General features: G+C 40.9%; 1 protein-coding gene across 1 annotated transcript in view; it reads left to right on the top strand.

Annotated features, from left to right (window-relative positions):
- Positions 1-20775, top strand: part of LOC306967602 (partitioning defective 3 homolog B-like) — a 388088-nt gene that overhangs the window by 221419 nt on the left and 145894 nt on the right. The window contains exons 19-20 of the mRNA XM_079562684.1: positions 10230-10340; positions 11481-11840. Of these exons, the coding sequence (XP_079418810.1) occupies positions 10230-10340; positions 11481-11840 (471 nt within the window). The remainder of the gene's footprint in view (positions 1-10229; positions 10341-11480; positions 11841-20775) is intronic.

Consider the following 20775-nt stretch of genomic DNA (forward strand, 5'->3'; position numbering starts at 1 on the left):
ACAATTGAGTCAAAATTTGCACTATAAAAGCTCTGTTTATTCTGCAGAAAACCAAACTTCTGACCAGACATGGCTCGGCATTGTCTGATAATTACAGCGCTCTGAATCGGCGTAAAAGAGGAGCAAGCTGCCAATCACGCCGCCGTGACAGGAAGCCATCGGGTGTCACCGCCTGATGCCACGGCTGTCAATCATCTGCGCCTCTGTGCGAGCGGAGTGTGTCTATTCACTGTCCCTCAAAGCACATCTGCTCCCGTAGGCCCGTGTTCGTTAGCCCATCACGCCTGTCACCATAGGGCTATTCTTCCGGGAGCCATTTCTACCGATGGGGGGGCGTGTCCGCAGTCTGAGATGGGCGGAGATGACAGAAAAGCAGAATAGGGAGAGACCGAGGGAGTGAGAGGCACAGATGTCGGCAGTCGTTTTGTACTCGTTTGTTAACATGTATTCAGGAGGAAAGTGTGGGCCCGCCTCCTGCAGCCGACAGACCGCGACTGAGGCGGAGAGTTGCGACGTTCAGCGAGAGACGGGGGTTATTTTAGCTGCACACGAGGCCATCATGGAACTAAATTATAAATGAATATTCGTCAATCTCAGTCCAAGCTCAGTCATTTTGCGATATACTGTTGCTTCTTTTGATATTGCTTTCTATTGATTGGGATAATTTGGCAATTTATTTTTAATCTTGACCAAATGATTGCTTGATCATGTGCCTAGAAACCTATGCAAGAACCCCAGGCCACCTCCACTGGATATGAGCTTTGGCTCCAAAAGCAGACATTAACACTAAAAAACATTAAATGTGTTTTTAGATTTTGATTGTTTTCCTATTGTTTTTACTGTTTTATATTGTGATTGACACATTTCAGGTCAAACATTTGTTCTTTCGTGCCATGTGAGTCTTAATAGATCTGGTAACACTTTATTCTACACTACCTCGATACATTGAACCAAACTAAATTTAGTACAATGTAATGTGCTCTGTAACAATGTATAATAACTTGTGCCTATGAACAAAATGGAATAATATGTATCAGTAGTTTGGAGGTACGTAATGTAATAAGACTCTAACCCTAACCTTAAAGGGGCTAGATCCAAGTTGGCCATGTTATACTCACTACTGCCACTTACAATATAGTTCCCCCTTTTATCCGCTTAGAAAATCCACATTGTTTAATTTTGTGTAATTATACTTTGTAGTGTAACACTTCACGTAACCATATTTAAATAGGGAAAACGTGGAAGAGCTTGGTAGCTTCTATCTTGACCAGTTTTGGAGCTATAGTGGAGAGGGGGAGAGGCTAAATGCTAACGCCGTCTGCGCTGTGTTTACGTGATTGAAGGCACGGGGGAAGATCAGACAGGTCCTAGAGAACTCGTCAAAGCTAAGGTAAGAACAAATCTCAGTATGTAAAAACGGTGGCCTATTCCTTTAAAGGGGCTAGATCCAAGTTAGCCATGTTATACTCACTACTGCCACCTCAGGTCATACGTGCAACTGCACCTTCTATATTAAGCTCGTGCATGACGGCACTTCGGACCCGAATGAACAACTTTTTGAGTGACAGTGCAGGATTTTAGAGGCAGTTGTGGTGAACAGGCCTGAGCTCATTAGGACATTGTTGGAACATGTAGGGGGAGAAAAATACTTCTCTATAAACTCCGTATAGTCGATTAAAGCCCTAACCCTAGTTACATCCAGTTACAATCCAGTTACATTATGTACCTCCAAACTACAAATACACATTATTCCATTGTGTATGTAACGAGTTATTGCACATTGTTATAGTGCACATTACATTGTACTAAATTTCGTTACTGGTACTGTAAAATGAAGTGACAGTATAGATCTAATTCAATCTAATGTTTGCAGAGGTAGAAGGACATCACGCAATCTCATTCAGACGAGATATCAACAAGTAATCAAACTGAGTTGTTTTGCTTGTAGTGATATTGCCCAATATCACTACAAGAGTTGCTGTGCCAAACATCAAAACAGTGACACAAATAACCAATGTAATGTCCAGACAACTGTCATTTCTAAACAAGCAGTCAGCAGCAGATGGGAATGTGCTGCCCCTGTTCTTAGAGCCTCCTACTCTGCAAGGAAAAGCAAACACATGTGGGTGAAAAATAAAAACCTTGGGGATAGCTACAAGAAAGAGAGATCCACTCCCATGGACGGACATGTTGTAGATAGAGCCGGGGCTGATGGGAGTTCATGTGTAGATTGGGCTAAAGACTGCAGCCCTATCCACACTATATGTTATAATACATAAATGACTGCAGCTCTCGACATTTCAAATTCAAATTCTGATTCGATTGGCATTAATTTGCAGCCCTACTAAATAGTCAACTTTAAATCAAAATTAAGAATAAAAGAATAGTACAGTATGAACACAACTCCCGGCGTTTCAAGTACATGTCTGCTTCTCCCGGTTCAGATGGTTCGTGTCTGTGTGACTGTTTCTCTGCACAGATGGATGAGGCCTATGTACTCCTCCCCTGTCAAAACACGCACCATAAGTCTCTATATATTCCACATACTCTCTCCTGGTGTTAGCTTTTTAATATGCACAGCTCTGTTCACACTAATGATAAATGTGCAGGACATGATGTAATTGAAGCCTCCTGACACTTTGATAATCTGGTGTTGTTGCTCTGATGTTCGGTGTGAAACGGTGCTCACGCAACACTGCTGCAACTTTGATCTGCAAATGAGGTTGTGATCATTTATGTATTGTTACACATTATGGTGTGTGGGGGGGGGGAGGAAAAAGTGTCATTTGCTTCACCTGTACGAAAACAACTGCAATTGTTTCCTGCTTTGATAACATCGCTTGAGTCTTCAAAGTTACCCTATTTTAAATTGGAACCACTATTGCAGTAATCAATATCCCACAGCTGTGTCAATGCCGCTCTAAATTTCAATGTGCAATGACGTTATAAGCCGAATGCCCATCTCGACTGCGCATGCGTGAGCCAATCAGGCTCCTAATTTCAGCCCAAACAAACCACTCAGCCATTGAAATGTGTGAGCGAGTCCAGGTAGCGGAGCGTGAACACTGAAGTATATTGAGCCATAACCGTGAACATAAGGCTTATATTACGGGCATTTGTTTAAAGACTATAAGTCTCAAGTGACATTTCTTGCAAATATTTATGTTGTCAATATCTTGAAAGCGAGGAAAAAGTCAGGACGGCATAGTCATAGTGGACAGGGTGACGACAGGACCTGGGATCAGCCTGACACAGACATCGCCACTTTTTAAATCATTTAAATTTGTCTTGAAATTGCAGGGAAAAGTTTCTAAATGATGTTAAATATAGTGGGTACATTTCCAAAATACAAATAAAGTCAATTTAGATGGCCTAGCCTATATGTGTACATGGATCTCCCTGGTCACAATAATAATAAAAGAAGATTTCATTTACTGTCCAGCTCCTTATTGACAAAAAATGTTGTTTATTTTTCACTCCAATTTAAATGTTCTGAAAATCGGCGACTTGAGGCCACAGTTTCAGACCCTGCACTTTGTCCAACAGTTGCTTTCGAGGGTCAGAAATGTTTTTCTCACATATTTATTCCAACTATTCCAACTCTCCGTAGCAGCCGAGGTTGTAAAAATAGACTTTATGCTAACATCGTAACAAGCTCCACGGTGACGACAAAAGCACTTTATATCATCAACTTTCCAGCAGTTAAAACGGTCCAAATCAGAGTTTTCTTTGTTGCTTTACGCTAACTATCAATACTGTTTGGTAGCTGAAATAAATTCCATTACCCATAATGCAACGGGCGACCCAAGATGGGCATTCGGCTTATTCTAATGTCTAGGGTCATTTTGCGTGATGTTTCTTTTTTTTTTACTCATTTATTGTCCGTGAGAGTAAATACGACACTGACAGAAAAGACAAATGAAGAGAGGCATATTGTACATTGTGTCACAACCCAAACACACAATGGAAATATATATTTTTCACTCAAACTTGGCTGCAAATACTGTAGCCCGCAGTTGGCTTTGCCCGTTAGCCCGTTAGCTTCTACTTCATGATTATATTAGTGTGTATTGCACCTCAGACCAGGAAACAGGGGAATTGCAAGGGTGGTTTTCTGGCCAGAGACACCAGGGGGAGATGAAAGACCCCCCGACGAGAAGGATTTATTAAGGTAAACAAGTTACTTAGTTCATCTTTAAATTCTGGCCATTGGACCCGGAAGTAACAACCACCTCACTATCCCTTAGCTTATTCCTGTCGAGTGTGACCCCTGAGTTTTAAGCATCTAAAAATGTGAATTGGAGGCTATAATCATTCATGCTCCTCTCACTATCTTTATGAAATTCTTGTCAACACATTCAAATTCATATTAACCTGCATCAGTAAGCCTTTCCAAAAGCAAAGCTGCCCTGGGTACAATGTGCAGCATTTGAAAAATCGGTTGTGATTCATTATTTTGCCATGTATCGTGTAAAAGAGCGCAGACAAAACAAAATTGCATTTCCCTGTAAAATCGGGCAAAGGTAAAGTGCATATATAGCCCTTATGAAACTATAGACTGTGCTCTGCATGTTGCCATCCCACTATCTCCCTCACCGGTCGGTCTTTCTTTTCCCTTTCCATTTCCTGCTCCATTTGGGTTAATCTCATCTTGTCACTGCGATATTGAAGACAGCGGCGAGGTAAAAAGATGGAAAAGGCTCAGATGCGCGCATAGGGTGAATCAGGGGTAAGTGCGGTGGAAGAGGTTGGAGGAGAGTTGAAGGAAAGGCTAATCCGGTGACACTGTAGGTAGCGGTAATTAGACCCAGCCCTTATGTCCCGTGTGGGGCTAAAAACACACATTGTCCTCTGTCACGCACCCTTTTAGTCCTCTGTTGCGCATTGAGAGGCCCACGGCGGGGGGCAAATGGGATTTTTACCCCCAGTCCACATTAGGACTGGAAAGAAAGCGCAGCCTGAGTAATATTCATGCAATGGCTCCAAAAGATTAATGAAAATGTACAATCATCCTGCGCTGTCCTGTCAAATAAAGCCTATAAGGGGAAAACATCCTCTAAATCTATTAAATGCATAGTTAAAGGTACACTGCGTAACATTTCGGACTATACTGTTGCCGGCAAAGCAAAACTTGCTCCTGATGACCAGCTCAACACAGACAATGTTATTACTGCACTGTGTAATAAAAGAATGGATTTGGATGAGAAACTAATCTGTTTAAATCTAAAATTCTACTTTCTTTTGTCATCTCCATGAAGATGAGATGGAGACGTACCCACTCCCGGTAAGGTTTACCGTCATATCTTAGGAGAGGTGAGCCTCACGAATATTTGTTTGTACATTTATGAGGTATTTTTCAATGATGAAAATATCTGTCATAAAATAAATGCTTGTATTTGAATTTTATTTATTCTGTAAAATTCTGCGCGGTGTGGCTTTAACAAAGTGTGTGACGCAGGTACAACAAAGCCCTTCACAGATTTGATTTAAACGTCCTTGTTTTGGAGATTCAGACCTGTTTTTCAGCAGATTTAGTCTTGGTTAACCACTGTTTTTTCTCTATTTAACAATGCTTTTTGTAGTGCCTTCATGTGGTATTTGGAAGCCAAACATTGCCTAAAATGTGAGCAAAACAGTGTTGTGTGGTGTAAAACATCTCAAATCAATTACACAATATTATAGACTTAGCATTTTGACACCTACACAATAATATCTTAAAGTAATGTCCTGTTGGTGCATTTACAGGGCTATTAAGATCTTTCAAAAGGTCATTGTGTGTTGGGTATAAAATATTTAAAAGGTTGCACTGGGGGCGATTTGTCGACCAGCTTTATGAATGTGGTCTGACAAAGTTTAATGTGTGGGTTTTTATGAGACCTCGAACCAGCGGGCGACAAATGTGCATCTACTGTGTGGTTTCTATTTGAATTTGTATTGAAAAAAAGTGCTTTCATGTATAGTGTTGTTATAGTGTCAGGCTAGTGCAAGGATACCGTAGGGCTGTGGTTCTCAACTGGTTTGGCATCGGGACCCACCAAAACCCTACGATGACCCAAATAAGAATTGGATTTGTTTTGAAATGTCAAATACTGTATTTTACACATTTTAATAAGTGTTGAGATATTAGACTGTAAATCTTAAATCATGATCAAAACAACTCAGTCATTTAACAGACTCAGGTGTCATACTTCTCCAGTAGATAGAAAAGATAGAAAAAAAATCCCAGGGAAAGGCCGCGACCCCCCAGTTGAGAACCACAGCCATAGAGAACAAATGAAAACATGATTTTTTTTAAAAATGCGGCTATAATGTGATAACAAAGACAAGGAAGAAACATTTACAGGTCTTAGCTTTCAAATTAGGCATTACACTGGCCTATAGTCTGTAAGCTCTCCAGTTGAGCTCTTTAGATATTTATTTTTGGGTAAAACTGGAGAAAAGGTGTTTTAAAGGCGCATTACGGAACTTTTTATGTGAAAAACCCAAAATTGATATTTCTGCGTAATTACCTTTACCTTTCAGAAACCCAATACCTGTATGGGTGGTCAGCATGGCACCTTTACTTTCAATCACCTTGGCTCCAGGATCAATTGTTTTGTAGGTTTTCTGGGGCGAGAGTCCGTCTACGGCGAACACCTACCAGAAAATTTTAAATCAATTGGTCCTGGAGCATCATAGGGGCTGCCTTGATGGAAAGTAGAGGTGCCATGCTAACCTCTGGGTCACTAAAAGGTCAAATACGCACAAATAAAAATAAAAATAAATCACATAAAAAGTTCCATAATGCATCTTTAAGGATAAGAATCGGCTGTTTGGAACCAGACACTTGCAGACCCTTGACATCTGCCATTAAACCTTATTACCATACCGAATTTTAACGCACTGACGGTTTAGTTTTTATGTGGCAAAAGCTAAAACCACACATAAAATCAAACAAACTGAGGCACTCCGAAGGTAGAAATATTAAAAAGCCTTTATTTAAACATGGCTAGATAAGGTAAAATTGCCAACGCGTTTCGGCTCTAGGCCTTCGTCAATCTTCGGCCTAGAGCCGAAACGCGTTGGCAATTTTACCTTATCTAGCCATGTTTAAATAAAGGCTTTTTAATATTTCTACCTTCGGAGTGCCTCAGTTTGTTTGATTTTTAGCTGAAACTGATCCCTGCACTGAAGAGCACCCAAAAGACTAAACCTATACAACTTTTTACATCCGAGTAGCACTCCATTCTCCCAATTTTTTCAGCTAAAACCACACATGTTTGCACCCAATCACTTCATTCAACAGTTACAATTATTGTCTTTCGAATACAGTTAGTTTCACTTACATTCTCCCTTTTTCTAACCTATATTGCCTTCTAATACACCTAAGTGGTCTCATACTGGCCGACTCGCCTATTATAATGCATTGTTATTGATCTTTTACTTACGCTAACCTATTTACCAGCCTCAACCAATCTCCATCCGCTCTCGCCGAGCTCCTGGACTTGTACATGTGAGCAGCTCTTGTGTACTGTATAGTGCTGAGCAGGCCTTTGCTGCTGACCCCACACTCTCTGTATCGACTGCTGTGGTTTGGATATTGATATGTGGCCACTTACAGCGCTGCTCTAATTTCTCTTTTCATTTACAGTAGTCTGCGTACACATTTGCACAGGGCTCATCGATGGCTTCCGGGACATAATTAATTGTCCCACAGTGGCTCTTGGCTGAAGGGGAGGAGTGTCCATCTTGTTTTTTGTCAGTGATCGTGTTGAACAAGACTTTTGGGTGCGATGGAGAGTTTTGTGTCTTAAATACTGTACGTAGTAGGCTATTTGAACATGGGCATTAAAGTCATTAATGAATTGTGCCAAAATCAAGGCCTTAAATGTCATTACAAAGCATTAAAGAGGGGGTATTATGCTTTTTTCAATCACATAGCACCAGTCTATAACACACTACAATGATGACGAAACCTTCTGTTCGTCTGTAAATGCGTTAAATTAGAATAACTGCCTTGTATAAAATTGCTCTCTCAAAATGGCTGTAGTGAATGTTTTGAAATAGGCCTCTGTCTCTTTAAGAACCTCTGACCCTTTCCGACACGCCCCCTCCACACACTGTCTGTGGCATCAGTGGGGAGGGGGTTCTGCTGAGGAGCAGTGGTTGGTTACTCGGCTGGTGACGAAAGCTCGGAGGCGTCTCCAGGAGGTGGGGGCGTTCCTAGGAGGACTCAGGCAAACCTATCCCTAAAATGGCCGCCATCAGAGTTTTTACAGATGACTCAAAAATACGTGAATGTGCCAAGGCAACACTTCAGGCATGTTTTTAATGAGGGAATGACATAATAACATGATGTAAAGCTTGAAAAACTTGATTTTGCATAATACCCCCCCTTTAAAGCTGATTTTTCTAGTTCAAGCAGTGACATTTTTGCTTTTGCCCAAACTTGTTTCTAGCTCTCACAATCCCTCCTGTGTATTTGAATTGGTCAAAGAATTTAATTATATGCACATTTCACACCTGTATACAGTTTTGAGCGGTGTTCAGTTACAGCTGAAATTTACCACTTTTTGTTTTTGCTCAAAAGTTGCCAGTTTTGTCCAAACAAAACCATTTTTCCAACTCCTTTTTTGTTTTTATTTCCTGGCAAAAAGGGCAAATTTGCCAGGCCACTTAAAGAAGAACTAAGTAACTTGTTTAACTGTAACCAGGGGGTCTTTCATCTGCCCTTTTTGTCTCTGGCCAGAAAACCACAATTGCAACTTCCCGCTGAGGCGCAATTCACGCTAATAGAATCCTGAAGAAGATGCTAGCGGGCTAACGGGCAAAGCTAACTGCGGGCTAGCGCTACTTTAACAGTGTTTACAGCCAAGTTTGAGTGAAAAAAATTACCTCTATTGTGTAATTGGATGTACATTATCCCTCTCTCCCTTTGTCTTTCCTGTCAGTGTAGTATTTACTCTCACGGACAATTAATGAGTCAAAAAAACAGAACATGCTACGACACCTGCAGTGGCCCTTTATTGCCTCTAGGGCAGGGGTGTCCAAACTTTTTTCATGGGGGGCCGCATACTGAAGCGTACACAGGGTGAAGGGCCATAGATCGGCAGTTAGTGCCGCAAAACCTTTGACTAGCAGCGGTTTAAATTGCGCCCCACACCTTTATTTCTGCTCAAAACCTTCATGCCAGCTCTGTCTCACAGTAAAAGGTTAGTTGTTAGGTTAGAATTGTGTGGAATTATTACATTTCAAATAAAAAGGACTCTCTCTGATGATGTGTCCCGATTCAGCAAAAAGGCAGAGGGCCACCAAAAATTGGTCTGAGGGCCGCATTTGGCCCCCGGGCCGCACTTTGGACACCCCTGCTCTAGGGGCATGAGTTACTTAGTTCTGCTTCAAAGACCCAATACATTTTTGTTTTTGTTTACAGTGTAACATGCTGTATGTGAATGTTGTGAAGTACGTGGATTGTTTGTCGTGGTCCAAATTCATCCAAACTTTTCTAATGCATTTTTAACATCCCAGTTCCTCACATCGAGTTTATAAGCACTTTTTTATTACATCTTTCGAGGAGCAAAGTGGAGCTTTACGGTCACGCTAATGTAAACTACAACAACTAGGCTGATTTTACAATACACCAAAGAACAAAACAAACTACTAGAGGAGAGAAAAAAACACAGGTATAGAGACATTTACTGATTTAACTAAAAAAGGGTTTGATTGAAATGATCATATTCTAAAATTTTTATGGCATAATAGTCGAATTTGCACAAAAATATCAAAGGAAATGATACACATTTAATATCGCATCAAAAATCAATGCTGTACTAGGATTATGGTTAGAGGTTCTTGAGCTTTTTTATGAATTAAACAGGGGTTATGTCCCAGATTCTTGTAACTGAGTGAGAACAATGCCTCATCTTTTGATCTGGTACAGTGACACACATGTTGCGTGTTAGCTGCGTGAGGAGGTTGGAGTGATATCTACGTGTTTTCTGAGCTGTATGTCTTATGTGAGAGGTTACCATTGGCTTTGACACTTTCGAGCTGTGCCAGAACATTGCACATTGAATCACACGACAGTGCATGTGTTATCATGCTAACATTAGACCGTGATGTTATTATTATGGTGGTTTCATCTGTGCATCTGCTGTGGCCACTTCATCTGCTTGACCATAGAAGGCTTCCTAAATGTTCCAATCCCTGTATTAACAAGATGTTCTTCTGACCTCTTTTTGTTGATGCAGATTTGGGAAGAAAAAGGATGAGAAGAAAGAGGCGAAAGTGGCGCTACAGAGACAGAAGTCGGATCTGCTCAGTGACGTAGAGCTGGAGCGCATGAAGGAGGAGAGAGAAAGGTGGGTAATGGGTATTGTATAGTATACTCTATTGCTTTTTCAGTCTCCCCACACTGACTTTTTTTTCCCAGTCATTACAACACCGGATACATACTAAAAAGCTATGTGGAAAATTAACAGCTGTTTTGCAACAAAAAAAATACTATATGTATCATTCATTGACTTTCACATGAAAAATATGATCAGCTCAGTTTAATTGTTTTAATAAACTGGCAGTGGCAATGTGTTTCATTGCTAAGTACAACAACTCCATATGTCTGGACCAGGGATGGACTGAAAGGTAAATATGTGGAACTTTTGGCTAGAGACTCCAGCTAAATTATATACTAGAAGAATTGACTTGCTCTGATGAAGACTTTTATCGAAAGGCGTTGGCGTTTTATTAAAGTTCCCCTCGTCCCTGACCTGAGTGGCCCTTTTGCTTTTACTCATTAATTGTATGCTACTTTTATATAGTTTTATGATTGAGCTTTTCCTCTGATCTGCCACTTCACAAAATTACTATTGTGCAGTCTCCTAATTGAATGACTGAATGAATAACATTTGTATTAGAACCATAAAAAAAACCCACCAAAGTGGGCAGCTCAATACCTTTACAACTTAAGACAAACAAAACATTATGCACAATTCAATTTAAGCTGAAAAGGAGGGGGAGGTAAACACTTATTTAGTCCCACCCCCTTTTATGTACTGAATATCCTCTTACTTTTACTTATTAGGCTTCCTTTTGATAATTCTTTCTTTATATCGATATATTTGGACATCGTTTGAGGTCTGCATGTAATTTGTTCCATAATTTAGGGCCACTAACGGACACGCAGAATTTATTATTTAATTGGGAAGTTAGTTTTTGGGATTTTCCGCCACAATGTAAAGTGTTGAATCTGCTAATTGGCTAATGGTCGTGACTGGGAAAGGTTTGGTGAAATAATATTATGTAAATGTCCGCCAGTGTAGCGGCCAATGGGGTATTTACCAACAAGTAAACTATGGAATGTTTTATTTTAACGCTTTGTGTAAATTTCTCAGTGCATGGTCTTACATTTCTACCTAAGAACATACTTTTAGATGTCTAGATCCTGTCACTATTCTTCTAAACCTCTTATTGTTGATACAAGCATTATTTTTCATCTCTGTCAGGATTGAAGCAAGCCACCCGGAGCTGCGTCCCAGAGACCCTCAGCCTGCCCCCTCGTATCCCGACATGGAAGACGACGACATGGACCCAAACTACGCCCGGATCCCGACCTTCAGGGACCGCAGTGCCCCCTCACCCACTCAGCCGCTGTCCCAGGCTCCTCACTACAACTCTGCGACGCACCCCAGCGCCCGAACTCCCTCTCCCCTGTTGCCGTCAGCCTTCTCGGGACCCGTGAGCAACGGCATGGACCCCGCGCCTGCTGCCCTGGACGACGACCACATCGACCGACTCTACGCCAAAGTGAACAAGAGAGGGGGCGGGGCGGCGTCGCCAGTGGCTCCTGTTGCGACCAATGACAGGTGAGGCGTGTCTGACTAATGTGTGAAGATTTGGAGTTGATGTCTATACTGCTTGTGGCAATACGTAGAAAGGATGTCTTTGCTTCATTTTGAAATAATTCTATTGATTCTGCTTAGGCCTACCATAGAATACCATGATATTTTTTGTGATATATTGTGCAGCCTCAATGGGAACCACCATGGATTTATAATGGCAAAATTATGATAAAAGGTAAAAGGCAGATCAGAAATAATATTTGAGTTTGAGTTTGGCAAACCAGATAACACATAGAAGTCTAATTGTGTTTTGTAGTATGTAATTTGTGCTGCCCAAAAAGTGCCCTACATTGATCATTAGTGGCAGGACTTATTAGAGTTTTCCAATAGATAGTTTTCATTGGTATCCCTTGAGGGTCAGCAACCATGGCAATATAACCTTTTTTCACGCAGTGCAGAAACATTGCCGCTTGCTCGTTTCTAGACCAAAACAGAGGTAGGCAACGTCTGGCCCGGGGGCCAAATCCGGCCCTTTAGCGTACAACCTTTGGCCCCGAAGATTATTTTAAGAAATATTGTTGCACAAATCAGGTATTAAATACCTAGAACATAAAATACTGTCAATATATTTAAAAGTCCCTGGCAACAAAACAAAAATAGGCCCTTTATGATGTGCAATGCTTGCATTTGTATAAAACTGCGCTTTCCATTGGGCTACACTTGGGGGGTTTGGCCCTTGGTGTTTTGGGGTGAAGAAAATCGACCCCCCACGATGCAAACTTGCCCACCCCCGACCTACAAGAATGTCACTTTAAAATTATCAAGTAGATCAGGATTGTTTTGTCTTACCACATCAAATGTTCAGTTAGTGTAACCAAGGGAGGTATTAATGTAAATGTTATATTACGCGTCCACATTTAAGTTTCCTGCTGTTGTCTTTCAATGCATCTACGAATAGTGACTCTTTTGCAGTTTTGTTTACATTTTTATCTACTTTTACTCTGTGGGTGTTGTCGCCTTTTACCGACAAAATGACTTCCATAATGTTCAGTTTGTTATATTCAATCCTGAAATCTATATACACAGCCAAACCCAACCATATTTATATTCTTTCTATTAACGGGACAGTTCATAATAATTATCACGCCAAAGACACTGAGACCTGATTCAATGCTCTGATTACATTAAGAACGTAAACCGGTATTCCTTGAAGATCATATTGGATTGCCCTGCATTGAGTTTGAACCCATGTGCTGCAATTGAATTTAAAAAGACAGTTAGCCGCAGTGTGAACAAAACCCCAGCTTGGTATTTTTTACTCTGTCAGCTCCGGCTCACTTACCTCTGAATATATCGACTCCTGCGCTCTCACAAACCCACTTTATTTTGTAGCTGTCTTCTTCCATGAGAGTAAATCAGTTTGACGGACAGCTCTTGGCTCCATAAAGATGTTTTCTGACGCCACATTGTTTTCCTTCATGAATAAGAGCAGGTATTTATGCAAAGTCAGGCCTTGCTTAACCTTGACCGCCAGAGGAAGGCTGATTTTCGAAAGGAAATTGTTAAGATATTAGTTTGTAAAGCGAAATGAGATTTATGTTCTACAGAGAAGGTTAAAGTTTGTGTCAATGCAAGGCTGGGGGTGTGTGTCCGACAAAGTGATTAAGTAATTGAACAAGCACGGCTCATTAAATCCCTTGGCTTTGCAAAGTAATTGTTTGTGCGCCTAAAATCCTGTAATGTCCTTGGTACAGACTGCATATTCCGTAATACAGCACTAATATAATAAATGCTAAATCCTTTGAAGGCCATATTTATGTGACAAAAAAAAAGCATTTCAATCAGTACTACATTTGAGTGACCTTAACTCAAGCAAACAGTCTTCCCGATGGGATTGCAGGTGAGGAATACGGGAAAAAAAAGTAACTAAACCCTTGCATATAATTAACCTCTTCCCACCCGCCTTAAAGGGATATTTCAGAATTTTTGACATAGGGCCTCATTTCCTAGTTATCCAGAGTGTTGTTGATTTCTGGATATATATATATATATATATATATATTTTTTTTTTTTATTCATGTAGTCCTTATATTTGAAGAGTTTAGTGGTGCTAGGCTAGTGCTAGGCTAGTGCTAGGCTAGCGCATGTCTATGGTATTTACTAGCCTGCATTAAAAACAGTCTGACCCAAGCACAGTGCACCTGAGGCAAATCACTTATAACACCAGTCTACCGATATAAATGTCTGTGTTGAATAATTTTTGAAATATAACCATTTTGCATTTAAAAGAACTTATATTTGGGCAGCATCAGCTTCCTGGTTGTAAGCTACGTAGCGGCGGAGTGATCTGCTAGGCTATCGGAACTACAGTAGTTTGTTTACCTGGGCCCGGAATTACTACACGTGGAATTCACAAAGGAGCTTTCTACAAATCAGATATGGCAACGTTTGGAGGACGAACCCATGATTATGAAGAGGTTTTTAATGCAGGCTACTAGTTACCATAGACATGCATTAGCCTAGCACTAGCCTAGCACCGCTAAACTCTTCAAATATAAGGACTGCATGAATTCAAAAATATATATATCTCTAGAAATCAACAACACTCTGGATAACAAGGAAATTAAGCCCCATGTCAAAAATGCTGAAATATCCCTTTAACCAAGCACATTTTCCTCAGTTCATTTTCTAAAATCTAAAAAGTTCTTGATTGGTCCAGAGGTGAAATATCAAAGCACTACGGTGGCTGAGTGGTTAGCTCTTTTGCCTCACAGCTAGAAGGTCCCAGGTTCCATGAGAGGATTTCCTGTTGTGAACTTAGAATCTTCCCCCCGTGTTCGGTTTTCCAGCATTAATACAGTAACATCTATTATTTGCTGTACATTTTAGCCCTGTCGTCTCCACTCTCAGTGTTTTACCGAAGCATCTCACATTTACATACGTATTGCATTAGACTTGTGTACATTGCCTTCCATTTGATTCTTATTGACGTAGGTTTTCACCGTAGGAGGTCCGGCTTCTATGAATATCATCAGTGTTTGTGGGAATGCTAACAGTATAAGGGCTCTTGAGAGGGATCATTAGTATTAGGTGATTTCATGTGTACGCAGTATTTGTTATGGTCTGTGTGAGTGGGCATAAAGTAGACATTCATATTGTTGAAACAGCTTCGAATGGCCGTTGTGTTCCTGCGTATGGCAGCATGATGCATTTATTGATTCATTTTAAAAAGTAATACGTTATGTTTTACTGCTTATGTTATTGTATACTGTTGATAGTATATTTTAATGTGTAGTTTCATATACACCAGTGAATCACAATTAAAATGTGCATAATGCAACTTTTTATGTGGATAGCAAAGTTGATATTTGTCACTTTGTAGTGATGGCCTTTACTTTCCATCACAGTGGTCTCTTGGACAATCCAGGATCAATTTTTTGGGGGGGTTTTCCCTGTTGACGGAGCTTCTCACCAGAAAACCTACAAAGCAGTTGATCCTGGAGCATTGTAGAGACCACTGTGACGGAAAGCTAAGTTGCTGGGTGAAATATGCACAAAGGTCAACTTTTTTTTGTAATTAAAAAGTTGCATAATGCACCTTTAAAGCAGTACTAAGTAACTCATGCCCCTAGAGGCCATAAGCGCCACTGCAGGTGTCGTAGCATGTCGTGATTGTTTACTCATTAATTGTCCGTGAGAGTAAATACTACGCTGACAGAAAAAACAAAGGGAGAGAGGGATATTGTACATCCAATTACACAATGGAGATACTTTTTTCCTCTCAAACTTGGCTGTATATTGTATAAATAGTGCTAGCCCGCAGTTAGCTTTGCCCATTAGCCTGTTAGCTTCTTCTTTGTGATTCCATTGGTTTGTATTGGTGACTCCTACCCAGTGGCAGCGAAGTTGCAGTTGCGGTTTCCTGGCCAGAGACACCAGGGGGAGATAAAAGACCCCAATCATCCCATCAACACTTGTATTACCCCCAGAGGGACTACGAAAAGGATTTATTAAGGGACACTAGTTACTTAGTACTGCTTTAAGTTATTAAAGTCACCTCACTGATGGTTACACGATCTAATAGATCAGGAGTTCCCAAGCTTTTTCAGGCCGCAACCCCCAAAATCACTCAACAAAACACCTCGGCAGCCCTCCTGTTTAATGCAATTCACATTAATAATAATTTAAGGTGCAAAACATTTTAAATCTGGTTTAATGATGTTAGTTTGGATACTGCATTTTGATGATTGTCGCTTATCCATTTTTATATTGTAATGGTGCAATGGTCACATGTACTGTATATATATATATATAGCTCTTAAAGCACATGCAGAACTACTCACCCACCCACATTCATACACCAGTGCACACAGACACTGCAGGTGAGGCGGGTGAAGTGTTTTTCCCATCAATGAATGCCACACAACGGAGTTAAACACTGTTGGGAGCTGGGGTCCAACTGCTAACTCTTTGGAATAGTTGGCGATGGCTTTACTTGAATCTTTTTTGAATAGCTTTGCACTTTACACTTTACAAAGCAAACACTTTGCATTGAAGGAAGTCTTTAGTGTCAGGAAGGTTCCTAATAAAAATGTACTGCTCTTTTTGCAGCAATTTCATCAGAGCTTCTCATTTGTGATTCTATGCTGCATAAAGACACAATTGTCGGCACATAATATCCCCACTATGGACTATAGGGTATTTTTCTATTACTCCATATATTGCAGTGGCCTTTGTATAATGCCTAAATGTAATACTGTTCATATTATACTTTATAATATCGACTTTATTACTTTATCAGCAGAAAGTCTCTCGGTAAAGGGCTGTTTAAACACTCTCATACATCACCACACCGGCGGCTGTTCGGCTACACCGACGCCTGCTTTTCTGAAGGGCAAAGACATTAATTCTCTATGCATGACAGAGTTAAATACAAGCTCGTTTAGTAAACCCATTATACACACCCACAGAGGCACAAAATTATTATGTGAATAGTGTACGTGGGGATAGGAATACATTGTCTTTTAGGTCTTCTTCAACTTTCAGGATTGTCTAATGGACTGAAAGCACCCAGTTGCACTAGCTGTCAGTGGAGCGCACATTCTGTTGACAGGTTATACAAGCTTTTCAGAGTTTTATGAAGACAAAAAAAGTAATTCTTTGGCAAAAATAGCGACAGGTGGATGTGGTTGCATAGCTGGCAAATGGAATGGAAGCTTATTTGTGTAATGCATTTCACACGGCACAGTTTTTGGGGATGTGTTCTTCATTTCCTTCCACACAGTGTGGGTAAGCTACGTGTGGAGCTAGTGTTTCCCCGGGGACTGACTGACAGAACCATGACTGAATACACAAGCGCCAACGGTCCTTCTGACCACCACCATTCATTCATGCACACACACACACTCGAACTGACACACAATCTTCTACTTCTATCTTAGTGAGGACACTCATAGATATAATGTATTACCCAGACCCTAACCTTAGTCCCAAACTTAACCCTAATCTAAACCCAATTCTAACCCTAACCCTAAAGCCACATCTTGACCCTCAAACAGTCCTTCAAATAAGTGAGGACCACCCAAAATGTCCTCACTTCACAAAAATGTCCTCAGTCTGTTGGACAAAACTCAAACTGGTCCTCACAATGTCGTTAGTACAATAACACACATACACACACACACACACACACACACACACACACACACATACACACACACATACATACACGCATGCACGCACTCGAACTCACACACAATCTTGTACTTCTATCTTAGTGAGGACACTCATGGATATAATGTATTACCCAGACCCTAACCTTAATCCTAATCCTAACCCCAATCTAAACCCAATTCTAACCCTAACCCTAAAGCCACATCTTGACCCCCAAACAGTCCTTCAAATAAGTGAGGATCACCCAAAATGTCCTCACTTTACAAAAACGTCCTCACTCTGTTGGTAAAGACTCAAACTGGTCCTCACAATGTCGTAAGTACAATAACACCCACACACACACATACATACACGCATGCACACACTCGAACTCACACACAATCTTGTACTTCTATCTTAGTGAGGCCACTCATAAATATAATGTATTGCCCAGACCCTAACCTTAATCCTAATCCTAAACCCAATTCTAACCCTAACCCTAAAGCCACATCTTGACCCTCAAACAGTCCTTCATATAAGTGAGGACCACCCAAAATGTCCTCACTTTACAAAAATATCCTCAGTCTGTTGGTTAAAGACTCAAACTGGTCCTCACAATGTCGTAAGTACAATAATACACACACACACAAATAATTCAACCTGACCTAGTGTAGATGTTTTTAGTGGTAGGGGAAACTAGCGTACTCGGAGGAAACCTACGCAGACACAGGGAGAATAGCTCCCAGACTTTATTATTCTAATTTCTTGTTAGTTTAGGTTGTAAGGTTATAAGATGTGCATTGTAGGTCGTCAGTCTACTTCTATTTAAAAGTGGCGATGTATTGCTGGTGACATGTTGCTTACTGATCCGCGTCTTTAACAAGTAAATATTGACACGGTTGCTATATATGCTATATTCATTAAATGTCAGCCGTCCTAAGCTGATTTAAACTGTCAGGTGTACAATTTAGAAATTTCGTTCTGACTCAAGACTCAATGTTTTCCCCTGTCCCTGAGGATCACATGAGCGCTCCATGACCTCACATATACACTTGTTTGGTTGGCCAACCTTGTACTTGATTCAGTTTGGTAGATAATGCCATTTTTATTGACATATTTCCCATATAATAACCAACATTTTTCCTTTGTGGTTTTCCAATATTCACTCAACAATCACTTCATTTCTGTGATTAGTTGTGTTGCTGCTTTTCAAAACTTTGTGAATATATATATATATTTTTTGCAGATGCTGTTGTTGTCTCGCGGATTTCCTCTCGGAGCAAAACCATGCAGTTACCGTGACGACCAGTTAATTCCATTTGACAGGCGTGAAATCCAGTGTTAACGACAAACTGTGATCATTTCCACAATGATAATGAGGACAGGCATCTTTTTTTCTGTTGTTTTAGAATAACTTCCCTAATGCTGCCCACCAGAGGCAAAACAAACCAAAAAAAAAAGAAAGCAACTATTCTGATAATTTGTGGACGGATCAAATACTATCCCCATCCCTACAAGCGCAGACCATGTGCACAACTGTAGACGCAGCGGCGGTCTGTGTGCGGCAATTTATCGAGCTGAGAGACTGCCTGATTAATTAACATGGAGGGAGGTGAGGCTCTTCAGAGTGCAGCCGAGCAACACTAAAAGCTCATCTCGCTGTGCACTGGGGCCGCCCTGACGTTCTATTGCCTTTGGGTAGTGTTTCTCCACTCCTGCTCCTAATACTGGCACGTTTATAACATCATTACTTTACATTGTAACTCAAGAGGCCGCGCTCGCCTGCGTTTAGCCCACTGACACAGGTGCACGGGCATAAAACTGCTGTATACGTTACCAGGCCAATTTTTTAAAGCTTGCTCACTGTACATTGGGTGGCATGTTTTTTAAAGTTAAGAGTCTGAGGAAGAAGGGGATATAAAACATGAATGGTGGAGGGGTTTTTTGTCGAGGTTTTGAGTTTCGCACAGTGGCAGATGGTCGAACGAGGCCTAGCCAAGAGTTAAAGACAGTTTTCAAGCTGTTTATAGTGTTTGATAGAGCCAAAGTTGATACAAGAAGGAGAGGGGAGGGAGAACAGACTTTATAAATGAGTCATCAAACAGGAGGTGCTGCAAAACCTTCCATAAAAATGTTTAAGAATTTAGGTAAACACTGAAGAATTTCCACTGTGGTATAAACCGTTAAAGAATCTTTGACGTCTGCAAACGGCTGCACTTTATACCAGGGGCTTCTTCATTTCTCCTGGAGGAAAACAGAATCCTTATGAATAGACTATACTAGCTTTTTATCCGTTTAAAACTGACAGACCTTACCTTTGTTTCATGCTTTTGCCTCTCAGCTCGAAGGTCCTGGGTCCAATCCCCGAGCTGCGTAGGTTTCCTCCGGGTGCTCCAGTTTTCCCTATAAAGGTTAGGACGAATGAGAGTGTGAGAGCCGGGACAATGGATGGAAATGAGCCCATGACGTGGCATGTTTACATGTGTGTTCACTTATGCGCGCTGATGAAATAAACAAAATCAACCACAAAACAATAGGTCAGTCATTCACCTTGGCATAGTGCTGAATTAGTCATTTTCCAGCCAGACCTAAACTGGCTTGGTCTTGATCCGGGACGAGGGGGCGGACCAACTTTCTCACACCTTGGATGCGGTTTGAAACAAGTTGGGCTGCAGATGGCGCTGTCGTTGTGGGAACAAGGCATCGGCAAAATCATTAAATCAGCTGATCAGACACATCAGGAATTTCATCATCATGATTTTGTCCTAGTTTAGACCTGGTTCAAACCTTGCTCAGGGTTAGGGTTAGAGGGTTAGGATTAGGACCAACTTCAATCCTGGTTAGTGCTGAGTACTGTTAAAGGATTCCAGTATGGTGACGGAAATAGGTTTAGCTACCGTATTTTCCGGACTACAAGTCTCACTTTTTTTCATAGTCTTGGTTTTATACTCCTTAGCGACTAATATTTGATTTTTGTTTTATTTAATTAAAAAAATATTATTTCACCTACCGCTAGTGGGCACTGCAGGCTAATCAAGCAGCAGAAAGAACGTTTGGAGTGAGCGAGGAGCGCCACAGCTAGAGGAACAAGTTCACAAATGAGAGCTTGAAAAACGTGCTGCCGGGAGAGGCTTGTCAACGATGCAGTTACACCTCCGTGCCCAGGTCGTTGCAAAGGCGATTGTTCAGAAGTGACACCGAGAATGAAGATTTCAATGGATTTTGGAGAGTTTATGTTCTTTATGCTATAGTTATCTGAACTGTTTACCCAGTTAGTACATTGTTTGTGCTTCATGTAGCTAACCAT

The sequence above is a fragment of the Gobius niger genome (assembly GCF_951799975.1).
Source record: "Gobius niger genome assembly, chromosome: 9".
In the NCBI taxonomy this organism is placed as follows: Eukaryota; Metazoa; Chordata; class Actinopteri; order Gobiiformes; family Gobiidae; genus Gobius; species Gobius niger.